This window comes from Oncorhynchus kisutch, linkage group LG12, assembly GCF_002021735.2.
Source record: "Oncorhynchus kisutch isolate 150728-3 linkage group LG12, Okis_V2, whole genome shotgun sequence".
Taxonomy (NCBI): Eukaryota; Metazoa; Chordata; class Actinopteri; order Salmoniformes; family Salmonidae; genus Oncorhynchus; species Oncorhynchus kisutch.
This window is the reverse complement of record NC_034185.2, coordinates 28502936-28526102: the sequence shown is the minus strand read 5'-3', so window position 1 is coordinate 28526102 and position 23167 is coordinate 28502936. Positions and strand designations below refer to the sequence as shown.

General features: G+C 41.9%; 2 protein-coding genes across 6 annotated transcripts in view; one reads left to right on the top strand and one right to left on the bottom strand.

Moving 5' to 3' along the window:
• The first annotated feature begins 1875 nt into the window (after nucleotides 1–1875).
• On the top strand, nucleotides 1876–7509 carry l3hypdh (trans-L-3-hydroxyproline dehydratase). 3 transcript variants are annotated; one of them, XM_020496684.2, is made up of 6 exons: nucleotides 1876–1959; nucleotides 4303–4774; nucleotides 4946–5115; nucleotides 5239–5361; nucleotides 5646–5783; nucleotides 6267–7509. In XM_020496684.2, exons 1-6 carry the CDS (start codon nucleotides 1927–1929, stop codon nucleotides 6390–6392), a joined length of 1062 nt encoding a protein of 353 aa, XP_020352273.1. In that variant the 5' UTR covers nucleotides 1876–1926; the 3' UTR covers nucleotides 6393–7509. The 3 variants fall into 3 exon arrangements, with proteins under 3 accessions (XP_020352273.1, XP_020352275.1, XP_020352274.1); XM_020496686.2 differs by having other exon boundaries at nucleotides 1889–1963; XM_020496685.2 differs by lacking the exon at nucleotides 1876–1959 and adding an exon at nucleotides 2045–2080.
• The window catches only part of LOC109900836 (disheveled-associated activator of morphogenesis 1), a 126607-nt gene continuing 110949 nt past the window's right edge, over nucleotides 7510–23167 (bottom strand). For all 3 annotated transcript variants that reach the window (XM_031837339.1, XM_031837338.1, XM_031837340.1), the window contains 9 exons: nucleotides 22435–22519; nucleotides 21942–22048; nucleotides 19019–19107; nucleotides 18709–18877; nucleotides 18423–18530; nucleotides 13824–13884; nucleotides 13040–13171; nucleotides 11207–11377; nucleotides 7510–10343 (listed from right to left, as the gene is read on the bottom strand). In XM_031837339.1, coding sequence (XP_031693199.1) covers nucleotides 10134–10343; nucleotides 11207–11377; nucleotides 13040–13171; nucleotides 13824–13884; nucleotides 18423–18530; nucleotides 18709–18877; nucleotides 19019–19107; nucleotides 21942–22048; nucleotides 22435–22519 — 1132 coding nt within the window. In that variant the 3' untranslated portion in view covers nucleotides 7510–10133. The remainder of the gene's footprint in view (nucleotides 10344–11206; nucleotides 11378–13039; nucleotides 13172–13823; nucleotides 13885–18422; nucleotides 18531–18708; nucleotides 18878–19018; nucleotides 19108–21941; nucleotides 22049–22434; nucleotides 22520–23167) is intronic.

Below are 23167 nucleotides of genomic sequence, written 5' to 3'. Positions count from 1 at the left end.
TCCAAATTTGAGATTTTTGGTTCCAATCGCTGTGTTTTTGTAAGTGCGGTGTGGGTGAATGGAGGATCTCTGCTTGTATATTTCCCACTATAAAGCATGGAGGAGGAGGTGTTTAGGTGTGGGGGTGATTTACTGGTGACACTGTCTGATTTATTTAGAATTCAAGGCACACTTAACCAGCATGGCTACCACAGCATTCTGCAGCGATACATAATCCATCTGGTTTGGGCTTAGTGGGACTATCATTTGTTTTTCAACAGGAAAATGACTCAACACACCTCCAGAATGTGTAAGGTCTATTTTACCAAGAAGGAGAGTGATGGAGTGCTGCATCAGATGATCGGCCTCCACAATCCCCGACCTCAACCAAATTGAGATGGTTTGGGATGAGTCAGACTGCAGAGTGAAGGAAAAGCAGCCAACAAGTGCTCAGCATATGTGGGAACCCCTTCAAGACTGCTGGAAAAGCATTCCAGGTGAAGCTGATTGAGAGAATGCCAATAGCCTGCAAGGGGGTCAAGGCAAAGGGTGGCTATTTGAAGAATCTCAATTATAACATTTATTTGGATTAGTTTAACCCTTTTTTGGTTACTACATGATTCCATATGTGTTATTTCATAGTGTATGTCTTCACTATTATTCTACAATGTAGAAAATAGTCAAAATAAAGAAAAACCCTTGAACAAGTGGTGTTCTAAAACTTTTGACTGATAGTGTATATATATATATATACACACATTTGATATAATGTTCAATCAAAAACGCTTATTTTGACAAATGGGTAAATACTGTATGTTAGTTGTGTAGATACTCCTCTAAGAAATGCCAAGGTCCAAACCTCAAGTCTCTATCATATTCCGTTCAAAAGTTATTGGAGAATGGACAAAATTAGGATGACTAAATCAACAAAGAAAAAAGTGTTCAGAAATCAATTAGGCTGGATGTTGTGCAAGAATTAAAAGGCTTACTGACAGTGACAGGCTCACCATTAAACTCGTCATCTTTCTTCTCGAATCTGGACATAAAACATTATAGAGTAAAGATAGATATAGATTTGTGCCTAATTGTGTGTCACATGCTTATATGTCTGATTTATTGACTTGACACATTTAACAGATATACTTCCCAAATTAAATGTTTAACAGTTACGGAGGTTAATATCTTGTAAAACAATTTAATTCTCGTTTTATTATTTAAAAGTGGAACATGAATTGCATCGATCAAGTCGGGAGTGTGTCCAGAAGTTAATGTGTTTATTAAAGCCCATCGCCACTCTGTTAAATCATCCTTGGAGTTTCTTCACAACACTTTGGGATTCACGGCTGCAGTCATGACCTTTGATCACATGATTTGTGCAACGTTCATGCAGTCAACATGTAGGCGTAAGTTTTAAAAAAGTGCCCCAGAATGCAACACACTTTGAAAGACGGTGACCAACGATGGTAAAGGACTTGACAAAATTGATCCGCTCGAATGCGTCCATGACCTTCAGAAAGGGATACTGTTTCGTGTAAACAAAACCTATCACAGGCCCCAAACCAGCCATGCAAATGCATGTTGATTTCGTCTATCCACACCAGTACCCAATCCTTTCCTTTTAAGTTTGGGTGTAGTAGAGTTTGCAATGTAAAACTGTCTCAAATAGAATCAAGGTCTTTGGAAAGTGTTAACAGCGCTGCCTGCTGGAAATATCACGTGGCAACACTGCTACAGGCCAATAAATACCAGTCTCAATATTGAATGAGTTCTTACTGGTATAAAATAATTGAAATCCCAAATTCTTCTTGTTTTCATTAATCATTTATCTCATTTGCTTGAAATAATATTAGAAGCCATTGATTTAAAAAAAATAGTATTTTTGACTTTTATTTTGAAGTTTGGATTTGAATACCGGAAAGAAAGGAACGGAAATTTAAGCAGCGTTCCATGAACGTAAATAGCAGGATTGGATCTAAGAAAGTAGGTAAACAACTCTACGCATGCCCTGCGTGCTTTGCACTCTAATAGCATAGTTCGAACTACTTTTAACTTCATAGGCTACCTTGAAAAACGGTTTTGAATGGTTTCATACGGTCTATCTGTAGGTGTTATTATATATTTTTTACTCAATTCAATACACTTCATTCTGAACTGAACAAAAATATAAAGGCAACATGCAACAATTTCAAAGATTTTACTGAGTTACAGTTCATATAAGGAAATGAGTCAACATAAATACATTTGTTAGGCCCTAATCTATGGATTTAACATGACTGAGAATACAGATATGTATCTGTTGGTCACAGATACCAAAAAAAAAAAAGGTAAGGGCGTGGATCAGAAAACCAGTCAGTCTGTGGCGTGACCACAATTTGCCTCATGCAGGGCCACACATTCTTTAGCATATAGTTAGTTGATCAGGCTGTTAATTGTGGCCTGTGGAATGTTGCCCCACTCCTCTTCAATGGCTTTGGGAAGTTGATGGATATTGCGGGGAACTGGAATGCGCCGTCGTACACGGCGATCCAGACAATCCCAAACATGCTCAATGGGTGGCACGTCTGAGTATGCAGGCCATGGAAGAACTGGGACATTTTCTGCTTCCAGGACTGGTGTACAGATCCTTGCGACATGGGGCAATGTATTAATCATGCTGAAACATGAGGTGATGGCGGTGGATGAATGGCACGACATTGTGCCTCAGGATCTGGTCATGGTATCTCAGTACATTCAAATTGCCATAGATAAAATGCAATTGTGTTAATTGTACGTAGCTTATGCCTGCCCATACCATAACCCACCGCCACGACGGGGCACTCTTTTTACAACGTTGACCTCATCAAACTGTTTGCCAACAACGCCATACACGTGGTCTGCGGTTGGACGTACTGCCAAATTCTCTAAAATGACGTAGGTGGCTTATGGTAGCGCAATGAACATTACATTTTCTAGCAACAGCTCTGGTGGACATTCTTGCAGTCAGCATGCAAATTGCACGCTCCCTCAATTTGAGACATCTAACGGCAAAATCTCCTTTAGTTTTGTTCCCGTTACCAAACTTCGTATCTGCACAGTTCTTCCTGTGAAAGTGTTTTTGTAAAATATTCTGTGGAAATTGTTGGAAGTAGTCCTTGTACACAGAACTCTATTGTTTAAACTTTTAAATCAATGGTTTTGGTTTGGTATACATTTTAAAGTGAAAAATCTGAGTGTGTAATTCCGTTACCATGGAATTGCAGTAATAAGAGGAGGGAGGGTAAAATCAGTCTCGTGGGTGGGGGGAGACTGATATTCAGGAGGGGTCAGGCACGTGCACAGATGGGGTCTACCTGTGCCAGAGTACCTGCCTCCTTTGTCCTCCCACTATCGCAGGGTGGTGGTATATACACTGAGCATACCAAACATCCTAATATTGAGTTATTGCCCTCAGAACAGCTTCAATTTGTTGAGGCATGGACTCTATAAGATGTCGAAAGCGTTCCACAGGGATGCTGGCCAATGTTGACTCCATTGCATCCCACAGTTGTGTGAAGGTGGCTGGATGTCCTTTGGGTGGTGAACCATTCTGGATACACCGGTAAACTGAGCGTGACAAACCCAGCAGCGTTGCAGTTCTTGACACAAACCGGTGCACCTGGCACCTACTGTACTACCATATCCCGCTCAAAGGCACTTCAATCTTTTGTCTTGCCCACTCACGGCTTAAAAATCCTTCTTTAACCTGTCTCCTCCCCTTCATTTACACTAATTAAAGTGGATTTAACAAGTGACATCAATAAGGGATCATAGCTTTCACATGGATTTGCCTGGTCAGTCCATGTCATGGAAAGAGTTCTTAATGTTTTATATACTCAGTGTATATAGTTTTTGTCATCGTTCTAAACCCACTGCCCCCAAGTTGTTGTGATGTCAAGTTCGCCACTCCCCACCCCCATCTCTGAATTCAAAGACTGACCTGGAATTTGAATGAAATGGAATTTACAGGGAGAGGGAATTGAATTTGTGGAATTAACCCCAACCCTGCTATATTTTAACTTTTATTTAAAGCTTTTTCATCAAACTGTCCCATTTTCATGTCAGATGGTCCAGCACAATCCTTAGACCATTGTTTGAATTTTTCATGTAGTTCTAATTTCTGGATTAGGCTTCAAATACAGGATAAAATATTACTGCGTTATATGATTGGCAAAACACAGGGCCCTTAACCTGAGGTAGATAAACCCAATGGATGATATTGTTGCATTCCCATTACCTAGTGATCAATTATTACACCACAGAAAATTGCATGCAAACCTTCTGGTTGAATGTTTTTGTTGAAATCAGATGGAGCTTCCACCCCACGAAGGATCGGTACTCTCTGTGGTTGACATGCACACAGGCGGAGAGCCTTTGCGCATTATCCTTAGTGGTTACCCAGAGGTAAAGGGCGAGGGTGTGCTATCCAAACGGCGCTACGTGAGAGAGCATCTGGACTACCTACGGAGAGTGTTGATGTTCGAACCAAGAGGACACTATGACATGTACGGAGCCCTGGTCGTGGAGAGTGAGATACCTGAAGCCGACTTGGGGGTTCTTTTCATGCACAACGAAGGTTACAGTACCATGTGTGGCCACGCAGTCATCGCTCTTGGGAGGTTCGCTGTAGACTACAAACTTGTTCAAGAGCCAAGGTCGCCAGAGACGCAGGTGAATATACACTGTCCATGTGGCCTGGTTAAGGCATTTGTGGAGTACTCCAATGGTAAAACCGGAGGTGTGAGGTTCCACAGTGTTCCAGCGTTTGCATTTGCAACAGGTAAGTTGCATTCTTTGCTGACAAGCATTTCAATACATAGTAATATTGCATATAGAGTTGCAATGAGGAAATATGGATCTGTGTCCTGTAGAATACAAGGTATCACCATCTCAAATTACTTTACACTGCTGGCTGCCTCTGGCTATCAAGGCTAAATCTCTTTTTTGTCAGATGTAATTGTTGCTGTGCCTGGGCATGATGAAGTCACTGTTGATATAAGCTACGGAGGAGCATTCTACGCATTTGTAAGTGCAGAGCGATTTGGCCTGGACATCAACAAGTCCAAGACCAGGGATCTGGTGGATGCAGCAACTGCAGTGACCAACTCTGTCAAATCTCAGGTAAAGATTTGTTCTAGCCCAACTGTAAATTTGCAGTTTAAACAGCCACTCAATGTTCACCTCAATGTCCTGAATCCTTCAACCTCGGAGATGAATAACCCGGTGAATGTGTGGTTCCCCTAGGTAAAACTGCACCACCCAAGCAGTGAGGACCTGGCCTTTCTCTATGGCACCATCCTCACAGATGGAAAAGATGCCTATTCCCAAGAGCCCACTGCTAACATGTGTGTGTTTGCAGATGCCCAGGTACAACGAACTTTAAATCCTGCCACGGTGCAGTAGCCTTCAACAGAAGCCACTGTTCATGCTACCTGTCATATCACCATATGATTTGAAGTAAGGTTTAAAAGAAAAGTAAAAGGCAAGCATAGATAAACATTGGAGACAGAAGTTGACAGTGATTTGTAAATAAGTCATTTGATATTAAAATGAGAAGAGTTCAAGTTAATTGCAACTATAGCAAGACTTCTTTAATTATTGTGGTCTGATTTTGTTTCCTTTTTGGTTCTCTGACACGTCACATGGGCTAGGTGGACAGAAGCCCTACAGGTTCAGGGGTCACTGCCCGTGTGGCTCTCCAGTACCATAAAGGCCTCATCCAACTTAACCAGACTAGGACCTTCCAGAGTGGGGCCACAGGATCTCTGTTCACTGGCAAAGCTGTTCAGGTACTAGGGCTGTCTCCAATATATGTTCATGCCTCTTAGCCTTTTTGGAAGTTTTCAATTAAGCTTTGTTACATTAACACAATGATATCTCAAATGTATGATTTGTCTTGTTAGATTGATATTAATTTCAGGATAGCAGAAGGTCTGTATGCACTATGCAGACCTGATAGTGCTGCAGGAGCAAATAAGAGCATACTGTACATGGGGGGGTGGGGGGGGGGGAATACTGATAACTGCGTCTTTGCAAAACACAGCACTTTGATCGAAGGCCACTGACTTGTTGCTGCTTTCTGCAGTTGACATGGCAATCATTGCACCAATTATTCAGCAAAGATATTTGACACACACAAAAGCGTACCCAAAACTAGTACAATAATCGTATGGTAAACTCAGTTTTATGCAGATTCTATTTAAAGCATAAACAAAGTTCTATAATTGTCTACCTGGAAGGCACCCAATTACTTCTCTGTCCATTTTGCACAGGACACCACATTTGGAGACTTCAAGGCTGTGGTGGTTGAGGTGGCTGGCAGAGCACACTACACTGGCGTGTCCAGCTTTGTGCAAGAAAGTGACGACAAGTTAAAACTTGGTTTCCTGCTGAAATAGGAGCAGCTACCATGGTCCACAACCACTATTGAGTGCATCTCCATCCAAGCAAAGGACCATATCAGATTGCAAATAAATTGTTTTTAAAAAAACACAAAAAACCCATCGCTTATTGAAGGCCTATGTAGCATCGGTAATGGTCATAAGTATTGTGTGTACTGTATGCACAGAGTCTGACATGAGAGACATGGCAGACAAGGCTGTTGGAATTCCCTCAAACATCTGCATGGTTAAGGTCAACTTCCATGAGCAGGTGTCCAATATAACAAAGTTTGCTCCTGTCCTGTAGTGGTCATAAACACAAAATGAACTAAAAAGTGTTAAGTAGGATGACTTTGGTCATAAAGTCAGTATTTAAGGAAACAATGTCTCAGATTTCTTGGATATTTGAGGATTGGGTTTTGATTTCAGTCATGCCCAGTCATCGCCTGGTACAAAGCGATGGAAGAGCTGTGACACACTGGTCTGGACAGGAGTCAGTTTGTTGGTGCAATATACACGCAAAAATGGTTTGAACTTTGATTCTCTCAAACATTTTTTCCCCCTGGGGGTTGAGACCTCCCGCTGTTTGTATTTGAAAATCCAACAGTTGTATTGGATGAAAAAACACATCCCCCTTCATTACCAATGCATTGTGCCTACAACATGTGTTTGATACCATTCCACTCCAGCTATTTCCACGAGCCCGTCCTCCCCAATTAAGGTGCACCAACCTGCGGTGTGCACACTTTAAAGTGTCTGCTAAATGGCATATATTATTATAAACCACAACCCCATGACAGAATCTCATCTCTGGAGTTACATTTCCTATGAGGAGGAAAACTGTGGTGAAATCAGTCAGTTCAGCCTCCCTTTAAGGTGATGAGTAAATCAATGTTAGTGTCGTGCTACAAAGCCAAGGTGGAACATATTGGGTAATATCACATATTGGCCTCAAGATGGCGCTATACAAAAAAATTCTGCTAAAGTAGTCAAGTGACTGAAGGAGGCTGATGTTTGTCATAAAATTTAAAAAAACATGTATCCATTCATAGACACATTTAGCTGTGATTGGGAATGCAGCCATTGGACAATGTTATTTTCACCTTGATTTGAAATAAAAATACCACAACCTGCATCTTTTTCCCCATTTATTAACTTCAGCTCCATCATAAAATGGAAGGCCATATTTAAATTATAGAAGCCCAATGGAGGTATCTCAAATTGTGAAAGAGAATTTGCCACACAGTTAAACTCTGGAGGATGACACTCCTGTGAAAGGGAAATAATGGTTGAGTAGTATTGCATTGACTGGATATGGTTTTAAATTAATTACATACAACATGAAACATGTGGGGGGGCAAACAACCAACATTGTATGTACTGTATGCATAGAGTCTGACATGAGCATCCACAGTTTTGTGAAATGGCAGACAAGGCTGTTGGATAACAACAAAGTATTTTCCTGTCCTGTAATTATTCACTCAGATCCTTGGATACGTTGGGCGTTAATGATCTAGAAAATCACCACATACAAAATTCCCCATTCCAGCAGGAAAAAAAGTTAAACAAAGTTTGTCCACTCTGTAAAATGTCCTCTTAATGTCAACTATAGTTGATCAACATACATCTTCCACTGGTTTTAGATTTCTCTCCCAAGTCCAAATGTCGTTCCAACACCCAGCCTTGAAAAATTGTGTTTCCTCTACATTTCAGTCTGCCCAATGATTCTGCCATTAAACACAGCATGAATAGTGTCTGTTCAAGCATGAATGAGCATGCTCCAGCATGAATTTGGGGGTTGTTTAGTGAAGCTATAATGTCAGTCATTGGAATCAATTCCATCCAGACATAGAATATGTTTCCACAGGTTACATGGGCTATAAAGGTGTATATATCTATCAGATGAGGTCTGAGCAAATAGTGACTTTCCACAGAAATCGTGGGGCCTCATTTATAAACCGTGCGTATGTACAAAATATACCCCAAAATGTGTGCGTGCCAGTTATCACGCATAAAAATCTAACTTGAACTGAGAATGTGCTCTCCTCGTCACTAACTTTAGGCCATGCGTACGTACATCTGCTAGTGGTTGAAATATTGTATTGCAACCATGTTTTTTCTGCGATATGATGACAAGCATATTCATAAAAAACTGGAAAACATATTAACAAGAATGCAGTCATTTGCCAGTAGTGAGAAGAGCGAAAATCACTTTTAATTTTAGAATCCAAAATAATTAGACATAGGAATCTTTTTCCTATTTATTTTCATTACCATTGTAGAATATATTCCTCTTCTTTTCTGGCCGTGATGTGTTCATATTCCCGAAGGACATAAAACAAATTACCATGCGCATCTGCCATTTCATTGGACCTAGAAGCCTAGTAAACAGATAGGCTATATGTTTTGCAATATTATAGGGAGCGCAGTTTATAATACTGACATACAGATCTTTTACATTGAAATAGGCCTACTGTAATTGCATATTTTTTTGCCAGCCTGCTCTACAAATGTTTTACAATTCTAACTGGCAATCCATCATATTTGTGCTCCTCTGTAGCTCAGTTGGTAGAGCATGGCGTTTGCTACGCCAGATCAGTGGGTTCGATCCCCAGGACCACTCATACTTGAAATGTATGCACGCATTAAAGTAGAATTGGACAAAAGCGTCTGCTAAATGGCATATATTATTATTAGTATATTTAGGTTGAGGAAAAGTCGATGCAAAACATTGTTGAATTAAAACGTTCTGCTATCGGGTTCACGACAATGTGCCATTGTTTTCTCTGCCAGACACAGTGCTTTTCCAGATACAGCATAGATTATTGCTAAAGATTAAAACATTCTGCCAACATAGTAAATAGACCGGTAGTTTATGCAAAATAAAAAGAATTGTGCGATAGGAGCACGACATCATTGCCTATTTAATCTGAGTCTATACCAAGGCAGGAAATAGAAACCCAATAATCTATTGATAAAGTAAATATCGAACAACAGTTCGTATTTTAAATGCCGTGGCCTAATGCCAATAGTTCCAAATTATACAGTAAATAAAGGCCGTTATTGTCCCCATGTTAAGATAGGTCCGATTTATAACAGGAAACGTGCATGTAAGGCGTGAGCTAAATTGATAAATCTCAATATTTTTTGTACGTGTACAGACTTCTCAGAAATGGTGCACGCAGGAATTGTGTGAAATTTACGCAACGGTTATAAATGACGCCCCAGGTGACCTCCACACGATAGTGTTGTCAGTCCATTCTCCCATTCTGAAATACAAATAACACGCGTTGTCAGAGGCCTCTTCCTGGTTTTAGTAAACTTCTTCCCCCTCAAACTCTGTTTATTTGGTTATTCATTTCCAGACAAACGTCTATATCCATTTTATCCTTCTGTTCCATCTTGGGGGAAGAACAGTAGACCACCTTGCAACATTCACTATCCTGGGTCACATTCATCAATTGCTCCTATTGTCACATAGTAGCAAAGTTTTCAATGGAAGTGGTGCCTCCCACAGACCTCAAGAGGTTAACAGCCTGACATGTTTCAGAACTTTATACTGTGATGAGTGGAAATATGGTTTCTCTGAGGCTGTTGGGTCAAGAATGTGCACTCCCAACGTTTGCCACCGGATGACAGTATAGGCCAAAAGGAGGGGTGAAGCAGCCTGTGGATGGCTGGGTTGTCTGAGTTGATAGGCTTGTGAGATGGACAGTGGGTGGATCAAAGGATGGAGGGCTGGGCAGGGGGCCGGACCTCTCAGAAGTTGAGCTTGGTGACTGGCCGCTCCCTGCCAGTATCTGGCTGGCTGTTGATGCGCTTGCGGTTGCGTTTCATCTTGGACAGGTCCTTGTCGAAGACCTCGCCGGAGCGCAGTGCCGACACCAGGTCGTCAAACTCTCCGCCGTCGTCCTCGCCGCTGGCCTTCGCTTTCCGTGCCTTCCGCTCCTTCTCTCTCTGCTCCTTCAGCTGAGAGAGAAACGTAGGGTAGATGGAAATATCATGACAGGAAAGACGTGGGGGAAGAAAAAGGGCTATTGCTATAAAGGTGTAACGACAACAGCTGATGTGATATTTTTCAAAAAGCACCCAATTTCCTCCTGTCAACCTTGTGTTCTGCATATTGACTACGTTCCACGTCTCAGTCAAACTGGCATTAAACATTCCAATAAGATGTTGAGCCACGGGAAGTAATAGATTGTAGCTGGTTTAGCCATTGTTGAGTGTGTTCACAAGCAAATGGGCTTTTGTGCCAGGCTTGTACCAGCCAAGAGCAAGGCTTGTACCAGCAGTGGCACCATATCTAGCTCAATATCCTGATGAAAAAGACTGATGTCCAAGTATTCTGTGCATGATGCACATTTCTTAATCTAATTGAGCATTTTATCTGATTTCTGTACTTGAATGAAAGGACATCAGGATTTTTGCCAGATGAACAGGTTGAAGGACTCCGAGGGAAAGCTGATTTTGGATGGGACCAATCTTTCCCATTAATCTGAAATGTATCCCTACAGATCTCTCCTAATGCATGTTATGCAATCTAATCAGCAAAAGGCATGGAATATGAAATTGGTTCGACTCAAGACCTCTTTTGAGGTACAAAAATTTAAAATATGAAAATTGCCCTGGTGACATCTGATGTAATAAAAATGTAATTATTGGTTGTAATAATGTGATGTTCACCCTTACAGCTGTAACTTAAATCCATAATGAAATGAGGTTGCGATCTTCAGCACTAAATGCGATATCAAAACAGCACACAGATATTGAAACAAGGGAGAATTGTCAGGGGAAATCTTAATGAAATTCAGGATTAGCAGGTATGTACACACCTGAGTTTCCATTTTTGCCCTGCGCTCCTCCTCATCCTTGCGCCGGCGCATATTCTCATTTTCCTGACGCGCCTCGGCAAACGACCCCAGAAACTGGTCGAAGATGCCAAAGAACTCATCCGGCTGCATCTTCCCAGCATCTTCACCAAAATGCTTCACCGCCCTCAGGAACTTTGGGATTGAGAAGAGATTAACTAAAACATTCACTGACCCTAGAACAGTTTTTTTTTACTGCAACCACCTCTGACCTGAGAAAAATGTGTGCATACATCCATTTCTGGCTATATGTTGTGATTTTTATGTACTGCTATTTCTGGTAATGTGTCAATAGTTCTGATCCACACAGGCATTTGTTCTTGGCCAAACATTGGTTTACATTACCACTGAGAGCATTGTAGAAGAAAGGTGAGTATATTGACCATAGTAGTATATACTGTATCTATATCAGAGCATTTCCCAAGACGTGTTTAAATCAGTGTGACCTGCGTTATCAGAGGATGTTACTCCAGAATCATCAACAGTGGCATTACGGCAAACCGTTTATCAGCTTTATGGTGCAGCAGCAGGGCCAAAATACAGGCCAGTGCTAAGGCTTTGCAGCCAACCAACACAAGCACAGAAGCACACAGAACAACAACTACTAGACAGACATGTCTTTTATTCAGAACAACAACAACTGTAGCCACACAGAACCACCACCCATCCCAATCAACTGCATTGAGGATAGCTTGCAAAAACCAAAAGGACAAAACAAGTCCTAACCATGTAACCGTGAGTTCATTTTTGTGGGTTAAAAAATGGAGGACATTGCAGATTCTCCAGACGTATAACGACAGTAAATGAGTCTGTAGTAATGTCAGCTCCTTTACTTTGACCCACTACCCTTGATTCTGTGTTTGGTGTCATATTATTAACACGTCATTAAAAGGAAGGAAGGAAGCCTTCTAATGCTAGGGTTTGAAAACAACAAACACAACAACGACAGTGGCGGTTAGGGTCCTGTTCTGCTGTAAAACAGGGATGTCCTGCTCCCTTGGTAGCGGAGCAGCAGCAGCAAGGCTTTGAAGCCCTCATTAACGTACATTTCATGTGCTACTGATTACAGCTGGTGAACCTGGGCCTAGGGCAGAAATGAGAACTGGGTGCGTGTGTGTTTGTCGTAGTGTATGGGGTGAAGTGGGGGGCACCGTTAACTTTGCTCTTCCTACTATGCCTTTGATGCGAGTTCATCACTGCCATATGAGGCATGCAACACCACAGGTGGTGATGTGATGGGTTTGGGGGAGAGGGGAATTTTGTGTCTGTTTGGGTCCAGTGTAAATGGCTCACTACAACTAGAGATATTCTGTGGCCTGAGGATCTTCACAGCACCACCTAAACATATTTAACATCTCAGAGCAAACATTAACCCTCTATAGCAAAAAGTGCACAATTCTGCATGTTATATAAAAATGCAACAGTTTAATTGGAGCCAGAGCCAGCATTTCCAGGCGTGTTTCCTCTCCCAATCTCCTGAGGCCCCCTAGGGACCAATACTGAAGCCAGGGGCGGCAGCACAGGAAGCTCCCAGCATGCTGTGTGCTGATGTTACTCTCACACCTCGCAGGGGGTGGCCAGGGGGTCACGGAAGCCTGTTTCAACAGCTACTGTACCTTGTGAGGAAACTGAGGCAGCCCTAATCTGCTGCACACACGGCACGCATACAAACTCCCCTAACACAATCAGAGACTAAGACTGTCACAGTCAGATACTCAGGTAGGCATGGACATGGAAGCACAGCTTTTTAGACTCCCACATGGCCCTATAAAAACACACACACACACACACACTCACCAGCTCTTTGGCCTCGGTGAGAGAATCCTCCACATCCGAGAAGCTGAAGCTGGCCACAGTGATGAACTGGCTCACCACTGACACAAACTTATCGCCCACCTCCTGGGGCCGCTTCTTCTGGAACTCCAACTCCTGACAGAGCGAAAGAAAAGGACAGAGAGAGAGACAGAGAGAGGAAAAAGTGAGTGACAGAGCAGAGGGGAAGAAATTTGCAGCTAACTTGGTCGCCCATTGTTTGGTTTTTACCTTTTAATAATTAGAAGTGATATCCCTAGAATTCCAGTCTACTTTCCCAATTGCTCTGTTCAATTTGCTCTCAAGCAAAACAATCTCTTGCTTTAGGTCTGACAATGATGTGGACTATGATACCTGGGAGAATATGCACTGGTTCCCTTGGTGGCAGGATAATCCACATCAGGGTTGCTACTGACTACAGCTATTATTACTTCAATTTCAATTCCAGCCAATTCAGAAAGCACACTGAAATTCCAATTAATTCTCATAAATGCTTTTCACTGATGAAAATGTGAAATTGGAATTTGGTGTACTTTCTGAATTGACTGGAATGGAAATATAATTGACCCCAACCTGATCCACATACCATTGGGAGTGACGTACTATGAATTGAGAAAACAATCATAGAGACCAAGAGAAAGAGGACAAGAGAAAGAAAATAAGAGAAAAAAGGAAAAAGGGTCATGAATGAGGAAAATGTGTGGATTGGTAGAAAAAGCAATGACAGCGAGGGAATTAGGATGAAGACCAGGCCAATTACTGTACTCACACTCTCAACGTTTTTCAAGCCACTGCGCAAATTATTGATTTCCTTTTCCAGCTCAGTCATGCTACAGTGACAGTGAGAGAGAGAGAGAGAGAGAGAGAGGTTAAATCCTCAAGAGAGCTCTTCAATCGCAAAGTTCAATTTCTTAACTTTCAAAGTTGTTCTCACAAAATCACACTACCAACTCAGCGTTTCTCACATCCATGGTGTTAGCCTAGATAGAACTGTTTCAATATAGAAATTCAATGTAGTGAAAAAGCATTTGACCCCCTTCTAATTCTCTATTTAGTCATATTTTTGAAACTGAATTTGATCAGATCTTCCACCAAAACCTACAATTAGATAAAGGGCACCAGAGTTTACAAATAACAAAAATGTATGCATTATTTATTTAATTAACAAAGTTACGCAACACCCAATTCCCGTGTGGAAAAATAATTGCCCCCTTACACTCAATAACTGGTTGTGCTGCCACCTTTAGCTGCTATGACTGCAACCAAATGCCTCCTGTAGTAGTTGATCAGTCTCTCACATCACTGTCGAGGAATTTTTGGTCCACTCTTGCATGTAGAACTGCTTTAACTCAAGTGACATTTGTAGGGTTTCAAACAGGAACTGCTCGTTTCAAATCCTGCCATGACATCTCAATTGGGATCACGTCTGGACGTTGTCTAGGCCATTCCAAAACTTCAAATGTGTTGCTTTTTAGCCATTTTAACGTAGTCTTGATTGTGTGTTTTGGATAATTTGTCTTGCTGTGCTTCAGCTTCAGCTCACAGACAGATGGCCTGACATTCTCTGAATTCTCTGATTCAGAGCAGCATTCATGGGTCCTTCTATTAAGGCAAGTCATCCAGGTTCTGGGGCAGCAAATCATTCTCAAACCATCACACTACCACTGCCATGCTTGACCATTGGTATGAGGTTCTTTCTGTGGAATGCAGGGTTTGGTTTTGGCCAGACATAATAGGACCCATCCTGTTCAAAACGTTGACTCAAGTTTGCCAAAAAGCACCTGGATGATCATCAAGACTCAAGTTCTATGGCCAGATGATTGAAAAGTAACTTTTTGGATGGCATGGGTCCCATTATGCCTGGAAAAAAAAACACTGCATTCCACAGTAAGAACCTCATACCAATGGTCAAGCATAGTGGTGGTAGTGTGATGGTTTGGGGATACTTTGCTGCCTCGGGACCTGGACGAATTGTGTGTGGTGTGGTCTTGCAGAACACTGCTCACGAGTTCTATGAGTGAATGAGGAATAAAACACTTTTTGTATGTTTCTACTACACACAGTCACGTGGAATGACATCAGTGAGTGTGTGTGTGTTTGTTCAAAAGAGCCATTAATTCAGATATCTACAATTGAAGCATTGTGGAGTGCAACTGATCCAATCACACAAACACACACACATCCGTTCCTCTGGGCTAAAAGACGTAGCACATGCTTAGATGACGCAAGGCTGACTCATAGGCCCAGTAGTAAAAAAAGCCCATTCACTGACACACGCTGATGATACATTCAAACTTATCCACTACAATCGCCCCTCGCCTCAATAACTTACTACAATGAAAGCTGTGCTGGAGGTAAAGCTTATACACACACACACACACACAACAGCTACATTGCCTTCAGAAAGTATTCTAACCCCTTGACCTTTTGTCTAAGTGCTTTGCACACCTTAATTGTACAATATTTGCATATTATTATTTCTTTTATCCTTCAAGCTCTGTCAAGTTGGTTGTTGATCATTGATAGACAATCATTTTAAGATAGTTTTTACTTAAATTGGCTTGAAAATCTAACTAGGCCACTCAGGAACATTCAATGTCACATTGGTAAGCAACTCCAGTGTATATTTGGCCTTGTGTTTTAGGTTATTGTCCTGCTGAAAGGTTAATTTGTCTCCCAGTGTCTGTTGGAAAGCAGACTGAACCAGGTTCTCCTCAAGGATTTTGCCTGTGCTTAGCTATATTCTGTTTATGTTTATCAACAACAACAAAAAAAACAGCTCTAGTCCTTGCAAATGATAAGCATACCCATAACATGATGCACCACTATGCTTGAAAATATGAAGAGTGGTACTCAGTGATGTGTTAGATTTGCCCCAAACAAAACTCTTTCTACTCAGGACGCAAAGTTCATTTCTTTGCCACATTTAAAGTTTTACTTTAGCGCCTTATTGCAAACAGGATGCATGTTTTGGAATATTTGTTGTTGATCCATCCTAATTTTTTCCCCTATCACAGCCATTAAACTCGAACTGTTTTAAAGTATCTATTGGCCTCATGGTGAAATCCCTTAGCGGTTTCCTTCCTCTCCGGCAACTGAGTTAGCAAGGACGCCTGTATCTTTATAATGACTGGGTGTATTGATACACCATCCAATGTGTAACCACTAACTTCAAATCAAATCAAATTTATTTATATAGCCCTTCGTACATCAGCTGATATCTCAAAGTGCTGTACAGAAACCCAGCCTAAAACCCCAAACAGCAAGCAATGCAGGTGTAGAAGCACGGTGTAGAACTTCACCATGATCAAAGGGATATTAAATGTCTGCTTAATTTCTTCTTTTTTTAAATCTACCAATAGGTGCCCTTCTTTGTGAAGCATTGGAAAACCTCCCTGGTCTTTTTGGTTGAATCTGTATTTGAAATTCACTGCTTGACTGAGGGACCTTACATATAATTGTATATGTGGGGTACAGAGATGAGGTAGTCATTTTTTTTGTGTGTTAAACACTATAATTGCACACAGAGGGAAACCATCTAAGTTATTAAGTGAATTGTTATGCACATTTTTACTCATTAACTTATTTAGTCTAGCCATAACAAAGGGGTTGAATATATTTCTGCTTTTCATTTATTTGTACAAAAATCTTTTTAAAAAACCATCTAAAATTCCACTGACATTATGGGGTATTGTGTGTAGGCTATTTTAAAATCAGGCTGTAGCACAACAACATGTGGAAAATGTCAAGGGGTGTGAATACTTTCTGAAGGCACTGTACATGATCAAATCGAACTGTGGTGAGGCGTTTTGGAGATGGTGGCCATTATAGCAGAGTCTGCCTTAGCATTAGTACACATGCTGTGGCAGGCCTTTGCAAGCAAGTCAAATTGTGTTTCTGTTTTGCTGTCATTAATATTAGTGTTTACGTACATTTTGGCATTGTTGTCATTCGCTAACCTTGTTATTAATAGTAGTTTATTAGGCCGTACTTGACAGCTAAAAGCTGAATTACAGTACACAAAACAAACAAGTAACTTAGACAAAAACAATTTTAAAGTCAGTAAGTCAGTAGCTGAAGGATGGTAATGGGAGTTGAAGCAGCAAAGTTGGTATTGAGAGCGGAGGAAGCGGTGATGTCTGAGGTTGCCGGTCAGTCAGTCAGAGACAGTCAGGTCGGCAGCCGGTGCAATGCACCTCACCGTCCCCCTACGTCCTCCTGGCTCTGCCTTTGTAGATGGTTAGCTGGCTAGCCACCTCTTTCTACTAACACTTTGTAGCACCCACTTGAGTGATGCTACTCAGAGCCATGTATTTAGAAATACATTTATGGATCTGATGCTACTTATGCAGACACAAAGGTGCTGGAAGTTCACCACATAATATTTATGGTCAGAGTAGCTTTGTAGCTCAGTTGGCAGAACAATAGCGCTGATAATGCCAGGGTGGTGGGTTCGATTCCCAGGACCACCAATACATAAAATGTATGCAGGCATGACTAAGTCGTTTTGGATTAAAGCTTCTGCTAAACGGTCTTTACACAGAGTACAAAACATTAATAAAACCTTCCTAATAGAGTTGCACCCCTCCCTTTTGCCCTCAGAACAGCCTCAATTCGTCGACGCATGGACTCCACAAGGTGTCGAAAGCGTTCCACAGGAATGCTGGCCCATGTTGACTCCAATGCTTCCCACAGTGGTGTCAAGTTGGCTGGATGCCCTTTGGGTGGTGGGCTATTCTTGATACACACAAGAAATTGTTGAGCGTAAATTTCCCAGCAGCATTGCAGTTCTTGACACACTCAAACCGGTGTGCCTGGCACCTACTACCATACTCTGTTCAAAGGCACTTAATTATTTTGTCTTGCCCATTCACTCTCTGAATGACACACATACACAATCCATGTCTCAAGGCTTAAAAATCCCTCTAAACTGTCTCCTCGTCTTCATCTACACTGATTGTGGAATTAACAAGAGACGTCAATATGGGATCCTAGCTTTCACCTGGATTCACCTGGTCAGTCTATGTCATGGAAAGAGCAGATGTTCATAATGCTTTGTACACTCAGTGTATATACAGTATTATATTAGCTTATCTTCACTAATCATCTCCACCTTTAAGGAAAATGCTAAGTAAACATTCTGAACAACTGTTCCCCTAAATCCCAGTTGGCAGCATTGAGAAGTTTGTGCTGTAGCAGTGTCTACAATGGCTTGTATGACCTACAGGGTGAATGTTAACTCAATGGGACTGATCGACCACTGAAAACCATTTCCTGAAGACATTTAATGAGAGTATACAACAAGGGCCTATAGATCTAAACACTGGAGAGCTGTACATGTGGATGGTGTCTTTGTGGCTCGACCTACTTGACTTTAGCGGCTTCTGGCACACTCTGCAGGTCCTCCTGGAACATTAGGACTTTGGGGTACTTCTTCTCCAGGATGGTGATCAGGTAGTGGAGGAGGGTGATGTTCCTGCATGCGCATAGACAATAGATACTTGCAGCACTAGTACCACAGCATGGGGCACATATGCACACACCCATATAATGACACCACTCCATACAACACATGCAAACAGGTTGCTTCATAGAGCGTATCACTACAGCGAACTCATCACACTCGTCATTTTAATTACAGTTCTTCCTCTTACTTGTCTATGCTCGACTTTGTGTCTGCGATCTTGTTGAGCGAGGACACTTTGAAGCCATAGGCATTGCCCCTCTGGCCTTTGTTCATGTAGTTCCCAAAGGCCAGTACCACCTCCAGCAGCTGCTTCAGATTGCGGCTGTGCAGCACCTCTTTGGAGGCCTTGATCAGAGCTGAGGAGCGAAGAAACAAAAAAAGACACCTGAACTGTAGGGTACTTCACATGTGTGTATACAGTGGACCTCATTGGGAGCTTTTGAGTTGAGTTTTATTATGTAAGGGTTTGCCAAGAAGCCCCACACAATCACACACACCTTCTACTTTAGGTTTGATCCCTGCAATCGTCTCTGCAAACTTCTTTTTGAAGTACAGCGACTGTAGCTTCTGTTGGTAGTGGTTTATCCTTTGAACAAAAGAGAAAGAGAGATGGATTATTAAAAAGTGCAAAAAAAAGTAAGCGAAAGAAATTGATATGTCCTGAAAGGAGGTTGGGAAAAAAATCATTTATAGGATACAAAATTGCCCAGGTCACATTGGAAACATGAGAAGATCTTATTAGCTAAGTCAGAAAAAAAATGAAGAAGCCCTCATCCCTATTGATATGGTCGGACAACCATCTCGACGTTGGCTGGCTAGACGTGAGACAATAAGATGGATTGTTGAAGGAAGGCAGAGCAAACATGGAGCGACCCATTTGGCTGAACTCATCACTAGGGCGTCGCTATCCACACTTCAGTGCCGGGGGGGGGGGGGGGGGGTCGCCTTGGCTACAGGGCTCTCAGAAACCAAAACATTAGTTGTACTCTGTTCGAAGGACAAAGCCAGTTCCTGGAAAGAAGCACCCCACATCTCCAACCACAGGATGGGGAAAAACGCTATTACACAATTCATCTTTATGGTGTCTAATAAAGAGGGAGTATTGTTTCCATGGGCATGTGCTCCTTGTTTGTTTTATGATTCCCCCGACTGGGACATGAGGTTGTTGTGCATCTATGGCAAGTTTCCTGTTTGGGTTGAGAACATATTGATGAGGAAAGAGTGTCGTTCTTGTGGTTATATCCAACACAGTTAAAAGTAAGCCTGGGAATTGCCAGGGACTTCACAATATTATCACGATACTTAGGTGCCGATACGATATGTATTGCGATTAAGATTCTAACAATTCTCTTTGTATTTCAATTATATACTGCGGTTTAATTGCGATTTGATGTTCCAAACATATTGCTCACAATATGTATGCTGCAGAGAGAGAGAAGAGAGAGCATGAGAAACATTTTGAACAGTCAGGGAAATACACTATACAGTATATACAAAAGTATATGGACACCCCTTCAAATGAGTGGATTCGGCTATTTCAGCCACACCCATTGCTGATGGTGTATAAAATCGAGCACACAGCCATGCAATCTCCATAGACAAACATTGACAATAGAATGGCCTTTCTGAAGAGCTCAGTGACTTTCAACGTGGCACCGTCATAGGATGCCACCTTTCCAACAAGTCGTTTGTCAAATTCCTGCCCTGCTAGACCTGCCCCGGTCAACTGTAAGTGCTGTTATTTTGAAGTGGAAACATCTAGGAACAACGCCACAAATTGGTAGGCCACACAAGCTCACAGAACGGGATGACAGAATGCGGAAGCGTGTAAAAATCATCTGTCCTCGGCTGCAACACTCACTAAAGAGTTCCAAACTGCCTCTGGAAGTAACATCAGCACAAGAACAGTTAAATCTGGAGCTTCATGAAATGGGTTTCCATGGCCAAGCAGCTGTACACAAGCCTAAGATCACCATGTGCAATGCCAAGCATCAGCTGGTGTTGTGTAAAGCTCACTGCCATTGGACTCTGGAGCAGTGGAAACGCCTTCTCTGGAATGAAGAATCACGCTTCACTATCTGGCAGTCCTACAGACTAATCTGGGATTGATGGATGCCAGGAGAATGCTACCTGCCTGAATGCATAGTGCCAACTGTAAAGTTTGGTGGATGAGGAATAATGGTCTGGGGCTGTTTTTCATGGTTTGGGCTAGGCCCCTTAGTTCCAGTGAAGGGAAATATTAACGCTACAGCATACAATGACATACTAGACGATTCTGTGCTTCCAACTTTGTGGCAACAGCTTGTGGCAGGCCCTTTCCTGTTTCAGCATGACAATGCCCACATGCACAAAGCGCGGTACATACAGAAATGGTTTGTCGAGATCGGTGTGGAAGAACTTGACTGGCCTGCACAGAGCAATGACCTCAACCTTAATTACAACGCCAACTGAGAGCCAGGCCTAAATCGCCCAACATCAGTGCCCGACCTCACTAATGCTAGTGGCTGAATGGAAGCAAGTAGCCACAGACGTGTTCCAACATCTAGTTGAAAGCCTTCCCAAAAGACTGGAAGCTCATAGCAGCAAAGGGGGGACCAACTCCATGTTAATGTCCATGATTTTGGAATGAGATGTAGTGTAATAGTCCTGAAAGCATGTTGGCTCACTTTAAAAATAAGAGGGAGAACAAGCAATAGGATGAAAAATACTGGAGTTTTGGCTCAGGTACTATACAACCGACTAGCGCTTGCTAACGCTACCTACAGTAGCAAAACAATATTGATACTTGGAGTCAAATATGGTCCTAATATCATCCCAAATAATATTGGGATATGTAACTGTATCAACCCCCCCCCCCCATCTCTAGCTAACAGGGCTCTACTACTGCTCTGTCATTGTTGCAGTAATTGCCAAATATTCTTAAGAACGACAGCCAGGCAGCGAACTCAAGTCAGGCTTTAGGGTGGGTGGTCTAAGCAGGGATGTTCCCTGTGTCTAAATTCATTTAGCAGAGTCTTTGGTCAACAGTGACTTACAGTGCATAGACTAAACAGCGAGATACACTGCCAGGAACAGGTCAAAATACTATGGTGTCGTTGGCTCCACTCTGAGATGGTGAGAATAAAACACCCCCCTTCTCAACATGGGACTTGTTTTGTTATTAAGTAATGGTGGGAATCATCCATTTCTGTGGGAATGTGAGAACATGAGAACCAAGCTCTCGTAATGAGTAAGTTAGCTTGCCTATGACCTGTAGACTCACCAAGATAATGTTGAGTCTTACTTAACATGGACTTGTAGCACAGTGGGTTCAGGTTCATCACCGATGCAAGTTGGAAGAATTGTGTAAAAATAAACAACAAAAAACACATTTGATTGAATCAGCCCCTTGGTCTACTTCTCTCTCTCAGATCATCCTACCTGCTCATCTCATAAAGGAAGCGATCAGCCTTGGCCATGCGGTCCAGCTCATGCTTGTGCTCCTCCAGGAGGTCCACATCACTCTTCTCTGGAATAAACTTCAGCATCTGAGGAGGAGCCATGAAAATGACTGGCCATTCACTAGCAACATATGTAGCATAGCTAAACATTGCACTGACATAAATCTACCATATCACTTCCAATATTGCAATGTAATCTTAAACCTCTCTTTTTATGATGTTTATGAAATGGAGGTGATAATTTATGTGGATGTAATCCAAAGATGCATCCTGTCTATTTGAAATCTCATCCATTTCATTTTGCTCACTGAGAAACAGAAAATGTCAGCCCATGTGACAATGGATCATACCGATTTCTGGTGTGCTGGAGTTTATCTTTTTAACAAGTATACGCTTTGCTCCATGCACCTGGAAGCACATTTAGGTGTGCAAGTTTACTGTTTCAAGCCTATGTGATTTTGCCGTAGACTCACCTGCTCCAGCATGTCCTTGGGGAGGTCCTCCTGTTCGTCCATGGTCAAGATAGCCCTCTTCATCTCCTCATTGGACAGCTTCAGCCTAGATGACAATCACAGGAGATGTCAGCCACTTTCAACCCACAGGAAAACTCAAATCAACTACAGGAACTCTTAACACTAGAACCACCATTAATACTTTAACTGTTTTTGAGGCGTCATGTGATTTGTAAATTCAAATAACTCTGCCATTGTGAAAGTTAATTTCCGCTCATTCTTGACCTAAATATATGTGTTTATATATCACTGACATAATTAGTTTTAGGCATTTTTAAGATTCAACTGGAATATGCCTCAGCTTTCTACTTTGATGTCAAGAGCACTTCAACAAGAAGTGCCACGAAGCCTCGACCTAAACAAATAGATAACACTAAATTGACAATTCAAATTTGGCCTGCAACACTGACCTTAAAACCACAGGAAAAGTAAAGTAAACTGTGGGTAAATCATTTCCTCAGACCACAATGAGAAACACTGCCAACATAACTTATTTGCCTTACTGGCCGTTTCCAGTTCCTGGCACTTCCTAACCGGTTTGTGTTTCAAACATGTCTTTCAAAAGTATTCTAAAGCCAAGGCTTATTACGAATTAGCCAAATGTGCAATGTATTTATATACAATATCATAGGGAGGAACTGTATGTCTGTCTGGAGAGAGATTTGCCGAAAAAGAAACAGACGATCTTAACAGC